We start from the raw sequence: 6924 nt of genomic DNA, 5'->3' as shown, positions 1-6924 counted from the left end.
TGTGTGTGTGTGTGTGTGTCATCCAGGGGTAGGAAGTGTGTGTGTGTGTGTGTGTGTGTGTGTGTGTGTGTGTGTGTGTGTGTGTGTGTGTGTGTGTGTGTTTCATCCAATCATCACACTACTTCAAGTGAAATAGTCCAATTTACCAAGCAGTACAACTTCAAGTGAAATAGTCCAGTTTACCAAGCAGCACTAACTCGACTCTCTCTCTCTTTTCTCTCTTCTTTTTTTGGGGATGTACCATGGCCATCAAAACTAGTCTAGTGTGGAAGTATTTCGTTCCACGACCCAATGATTCAGCTCCGTGTCAAGTGTGTCGAAAAGACTATTCACGGAAGGGTCGTGGCACAACGTCTTTGAGAAACCACTTGAAGTCAATGGACAAGAAACAGTTTCAAGAGTTAGAAGCACAAGAAAAAAAGAAGTTAGAAGGGAAACTAAAGATTGGAAAAAGTCCTTGGCAAAACGTGAGCTCAGACGTCAACCAAAGAAATGTTGAAGAACAATGTTTACAGAGTGGGAAACAGTACGCGGCTCCTAACCTTAAATCAAAGAAACTAGACCAATTTATAACAGAAATGTTAGTCATGGATGAATTACCAGTCAGTCATGTTGAGAACGTAGGTTTCATGAGACTGATGGCTGAAACTGCTCCACATTACAGGCTGAAGCCACGAAGTTTTTATCACTCCCTGATATGCCATGGCATGTACCAGTCTGTTTACAATGAAGTAAAAAATTGATTGATGTAGTGAAGCAGGACGGCAAAATATCCCTCACAACTGATGTGTGGTCAGATACCACAGTAGGTGTTTCATTGCTGAGTCTAACTGCACATGTTATTAATGAGGACTTTGAAAGAATGAACTTTGTGTTAGGACCTGAACCAGTACAAGAATGTCACACAGGAGAATATATTTCTAAAATGTTTGATGATTTGTTGATGAAGTGGGACATTTCTAGTGTAGATGTGCACTGTGTTTTACGTGATGCTGGAACAAATATGAAAAAAGCTGTATTCCTGTCTGGTGTAAATAATTTGGATTGTGCTGTTCATAAAATATAACAAGTTGTTATAACTGGAATGTCATCACATGATAAAGTACACAAGATAATCCAGAAATGTCGCAGCATTGCAACCCATTTTCATTACTCCACGATAGCACAAGAGGAACTAAAAAGAATTCAAGACAGGTTGCAAAAACCCAAACCATGTCTTGTCCACGATACACCCACGAGGTGGAACAGCACCTTGCACATGTTGAGAAGAACATTAGACATAAAGAAGTCACTGTGTTTATATGCTGCAACCAACTCCAAAATAAAACGTCTTAGCACCACAGAATGGTTGATAATGTCCAAATGTGCTCGAGTTCTAGAACCCTTTGAAGATATCACCAAAAGATTGGGTAATTCATCTTCTACAGTAGGTGATGTGTTACCTTATATAGTCTCCTTGAAAACCACACTTCAGCCAAACACATCAGGAGTTTCTGAAGTTATTGATTCCTCTGAATCACATGATGAATCAATGATTGGGTCAACACAAGAGAAGAAAGCGACACAGGTCGTAAACATCATGAAACAGACAATGCGAAGTGATATTGAAAAAAGATTTTCCAGGCTTGAAAGTGAAGATGTGTACAGGGTTGCTACATATCTTGATCCAAGATATAAAAGTAAATTCTTTTCCTCTCCTCACATCACTGATCAAGTAAAATTATCAGTGGCCAGACTATGTGAAGAGCTAACGCAGCTGAACACCGAGGCAGATGAAGACGACGAACCCAACCGAAAACGAAGAAGAGACGACAGAACACAATCAGTCAACACAAACAACATCTGTGGAACACTGCAAGAAGCCATGACGTCTATTCTCGCTTCCAGTAGTGATGATGAAGCAATGACACCACACACAGGACGGAAGAGTGCGATGGAAGACATTGAAAAGTATCACAAGGACAAGAGAGTCACTGGAACCACTGGGGACAGTTTGCGATGGTGGAAAGACAAAATGCGAATGTACCCAGACCTGACGAAGGTGGCTTGCCAATATCTGTGCTGTCCTCCAAGTAGCGTCCCTTGTGAGTAGGTTCAAATCTTACACTGTTGTCTCAGAAAGGTCACGTGGGAACACTGATATAAACATGAGGGGAAGAAGGCATACCACTTGGGTTTGATTGCTCATCACTATACAGAAAATACCATTCTCAATATCTGATTTAGTGGGTAGAAATATGTATCTGTGTAGCTGTATAACGATATGTAAATAACATAGAATAAGAACTTCTTTATTGACGAAAATGGTCAGGGGTTATGGTCGTCTGTCTGCCTAAAGGAATATATTCCAACAAGGGAGCTTGGCTCACACAAACCCCTTACTTTAAGATCTATTAAATGGAGTGTATATTACAGACTGTGGCTTGGTTGATAGCCATGGGGTTCACACACACACACACACACACACACACACACACACACCATCGTCAGGCCAAAATAGTTGAGAAACAAACTCAGAAAATGACATTTCTCACAGGTCTTCAGTAAAGTGGAATTTATATCCAGTCTCCGCATTGTGGTTTTCTTGCTATTCACATTTTTCTAATGTTTTCTTCCGCTTATTCTTTCTGGTCCATCTTTATCATCCATTTTGTTTTGAGGGATAAATAATTTTATATCTCTTGCTATCTAGACATCTATATCATGTCAGTTATATGACTGACGTATAGTTTATATTCTATATTTTATATTATATGGTTTGTATTTTAGACGAATCTTCTAATGTTTTGATAGTTCGCACTGCAAATTATTCACTTAGAACTGCTGTAAGTTCTTGTGCACGCGACGGTACGACGACTCTGGAACACGACGGTACGACCTCTTCATCAGTGCACGACGGTACGACGACTCTAGAACACGACGGTACGACCCCTTCATCAGTGCACGACGGTACGACGACTCTAGAACACGACGGTACGACCCCTTCATCAGAGCACGACGGCACGACGACTCTGGAACACGACGGTACGACCCCTTCATCAGTGCACGACGGTACGACGACTCTAGAACACGACGGTACGACCCCTTCATCAGAGCACGACGGCACGACGACTCTGGAACACGACGGTACGACCCCTTCATCAGTGCACGACGGTACGACGACTCTAGAACACGACGGTACGACCCCTTCATCAGTGCACGACGGTACGACGACTCTAGAACACGACGGTACGACCCCTTCGTCAGTGCACGACGGTACGACTCTCAGGCATGTTGACCTGGGATGTAGCGTGACCTTTAGGAATGAGGTTAAAGTCAGGTCAACACAGTTGTTTGTATACCAGGGTCGTTCTACCGTTGTGTTCAATAGTTCAGACTCCACGAACATTACTATCCACGATCTTCTCTTGAACACCATCTCTCTCTCTCTCTCTCTCTCTCTCTCTCTCTCTCTCTCTCTCTCTCTCTCTCTCTCTCTCTCTCTCTCTCTCTCTCTCTCTCTCTCTCCGCTACTGCATTATCTTACCCCTCCCCTTCCCCCCCCCTCATCATATCATGGTCAATAGGGTATGATGAGAGAGAGAGAGAGAGAGAGAGAGAGAGAGAGAGAGAGAGAGAGAGAGAGAGAGAGAGAGAGAGAGAGAGTAACCCAATTCTTGTCCTTCCTCCCTGATCACATACAGCCACTGCACACACATATGTCCTTCTGGCTCTCACACACCCCACTGAGCCTGGCTGAAGAGGCCACGTGTGTTAAAGGAGATATGAGATTTCCCACCTTAAGGAAGTTGACTGGCTGGAGTCGGGTCTCTCTCTCTCTCTCTCTCTCTCTCTCTCTCTCTCTCTCTCTCTCTCTCCAGCCCCCCCCCCCCAGCCCCTTAGCTTGGCAAAGAAGACGCGATAACGGGGCTACGACCACCCCCCCCCCCCAACCCCCCCAACCCCCCCAACCCCGCCCCAGGGTTCGAGCCTCGTACGGGGCGGGGGAGGGGAGGGGTTGGAGGGAGGGAAGGGGGGGTGAGGGGGGAGGGGGAGGAGAGGGAGGGAGGTTGTGGGGGGGGTTGTGGGGGGGGAGAGGGAGGAGGCTGGACAGAGCGTCACCAGAGAGCGTCACACACACACACACACACACACACACACCACGCTCCTTCTATGTTAGGGAAACAGGGGAATAGGCTGAGAGAAAATGGGATGCTGAGAGAGACGAAATTGGGTGTCCGGGAGATGAATTTGAAGATTAGGAGAGAAAATAGCACGTTGGGGGGGGGGGGGGGTGAGGAAAACGGAATGTTGGTGGGAGAAAATTGGGCAGAGGAGAGAGAGAGAGAGAGAGAGAGAGAGAGAGAGAGAGAGAGAGAGAGAGAGAGAGAGAGAGAGAGAGAGACTTGCTTTGCCTTAAGGTCGATCCAGTGACTGGAGTAAACAGGTTCCACTCCCGTAACGCGCCCTGGAGGGGTCATCCACCGTAACGCGCCCTGGAGGTCATCCACCGTAACGCGCCCTGGGGGGGTCATCCACCGTAACGCGCCCTGGGGGGTCATCCACCGTAACGCGCCCTGGGGGGTCATCCACCGTAACGCGCCCTGGAGGGGTCATCCACCGTAACGCGCCCTGGGGGTCATCCACCGTAACGCGCCCTGGGGGGGGTCATCCACCGTAACGCGCCCTGGAGGTCATCCACCGTAACGCGCCCTGGGGAGGTCATCCACCGTAACGCGCCCTGGGGAGGTCATCCACCGTAACGCGCCCTGGGGAGGTCATCCACCGTAACGCGCCCTGGAGGTCATCCACCGTAACGCGCCCTGGAGGTCATCCACCGTAACGCGCCCTGGAGGTCATCCACCGTAACGCGCCCTGGGGGGTCATCCACCGTAACGCGCCCTGGGGGGTCATCCACCGTAACGCGCCCTGGAGGTCATCCACCGTAACGCGCCCTGGGGGGGTCATCCACCGTAACGCGCCCTGGAGGTCATCCACCGTAACGCGCCCTGGGGAGGTCATCCACCGTAACGCGCCCTGGGGAGGTCATCCACCGTAACGCGCCCTGGGGGGGTCATCCACCGTAACGCGCCCTGGGGGGGGTCATCCACCGTAACGCGCCCTGGAGGTCATCCACCGTAACGCGCCCTGGGGGGGTCATCCACCGTAACGCGCCCTGGGGGTCATCCACCGTAACGCGCCCTGGGGGGGGTCATCCACCGTAACGCGCCCTGGGGGTCATCCACCGTAACGCGCCCTGGGGGGGGTCATCCACCGTAACGCGCCCTGGGGGGGTCATCCACCGTAACGCGCCCTGGGGGTCATCCACCGTAACGCGCCCTGGGGGGGTCATCCACCGTAACGCGCCCTGGGGGTCATCCACCGTAACGCGCCCTGGGGGGTCATCCACCGTAACGCGCCCTGGGGGGGTCATCCACCGTAACGCGCCCTGGGGGGGTCATCCACCGTAACGCGCCCTGGAGGTCATCCACCGTAACGCGCCCTGGGGGGGTCATCCACCGTAACGCGCCCTGGGGGGTCATCCACCGTAACGCGCCCTGGGGGGTCATCCACCGTAACGCGCCCTGGGGAGGTCATCCACCGTAACGCGCCCTGGGGGGTCATCCACCGTAACGCGCCCTGGGGAGGTCATCCACCGTAACGCGCCCTGGGGGGGGTCATCCACTCATCTCATGTTCGTTTCTTCGTTAGTGTGATGGATCGAAATGATAGAAAATGGGGACGAGTTGCCCACCTTACTTCCTTCCTTAAGCTGCGTTCAGACCTGCGCACCTTCGCGTGCGCACAGGACGCATGCGTCTGTTGCATGATGAGTCATGCGTCGGCGCAGGGCGAGACATGCCTCAAATCGGTGCGCACAGGTCAACATGCGCAGACACGCGAGGACGCACACGTCTCCGTGCGCAGTTGGCACCCACGAGTGTATATACATTTTCTTTTCGCTTCGTTTCGTTTTAGTTCATCGTTTCTCTATGTTAGTATGATGGACTGGTCCAATGAGAAGAACACAAGCGTTATCGAGGCGTATCTCTCATTTGCTCATCTGTGGATGACTAGTTCCTTCCAATACGCTCAGACAGGGACGAAGCGCAATGACGCCTCACACAGCTGGATGTGGAGGATGTGGCACAGCTGTGGTTACCACGCCCTGCGCAGCTGATCCATATTTACCTTATACTGTCTTCATCATTCAACATTCGGCTCTAAAACGACATCTTAATTGGCCTTTAGAGTAAAGGAATGGTCTCTCTAACTGGCCCTTAGGCGTTAGAGGGGGCCCTAATTGGACAGTATCATTAACTACCTAGGCATCGTTAGAATGTCTAGCACAGACTATAATTAGACCCGGACTTTGACCTACTCACGACCCGGAATTAACAAACCATTTGCCTCTGTCAACAAAGCCACCAGGATCATTGTAACCAACCACAGAGGAACTTAGTCCCCCTCTCTGTGGGGCTGGCTGGCTTTCAGACCCCCGAGGTCAGTCGCCAAGCTAGGCCCTGTTCAGACCCCTTGGCTGAGTAACATTCAAACTCCTTGAGATAAGGTTTCGAACCGTTGTTCTCAAGTTGTCTATAATGTCTTGCTTTAATGACCAACTCTTTGGCATTGTTACACTCTCATCGGGTCTCTCTCTCTCTCTCTCTCTCTCTCTCTCTCTCTCTCTCTCTCTCTCTCTCTCTCTCTCTCTCTCTCTCTCTCTGCCTTCCCCATTGTAAACAAGGATGTGTTGTTTGATTTCCCCATTGTAAACAAGGATGTGTTGTTTGCTTTCCCCATTGTAAACAAGGATGTGTTGTTTGATTTCTCCATTGTAAACACTGATGTGTTGTTTTGCTTTCCCCATTGTAAACAAGGATGTGTTGTTTGCTTTCTCCATTGTAAACACTGATGTGTTGTTTGCTTTCCCCAGGGAGCGAG

At 50.0% G+C, this 6924-nt stretch overlaps 1 protein-coding gene across 1 annotated transcript; it reads left to right on the top strand.

Moving 5' to 3' along the window:
• Positions 1 to 1084: 1084 nt before the first annotated feature.
• On the top strand, positions 1085 to 2092 carry LOC139758940 (zinc finger BED domain-containing protein 4). Its single transcript, XM_071680755.1, has one exon. It carries the CDS (start codon positions 1085 to 1087, stop codon positions 2090 to 2092), a length of 1008 nt encoding a protein of 335 aa, XP_071536856.1.
• The last annotated feature ends 4832 nt before the right edge of the window (positions 2093 to 6924 follow it).

Source organism: Panulirus ornatus, chromosome 32, assembly GCF_036320965.1.
Source record: "Panulirus ornatus isolate Po-2019 chromosome 32, ASM3632096v1, whole genome shotgun sequence".
NCBI lineage: Eukaryota > Metazoa > Arthropoda > Malacostraca > Decapoda > Palinuridae > Panulirus > Panulirus ornatus.
Note: the sequence above shows the minus strand (reverse complement) of the source record. Positions and strands in the feature narration are given on the sequence as shown.

Coding starts and splice junctions, on each gene's coding strand:
- LOC139758940 (XM_071680755.1), top strand. CDS start 1,085: ATGTCATCACATGATAAAGTACACAAGATAATCCAGAAATGTCGCAGC.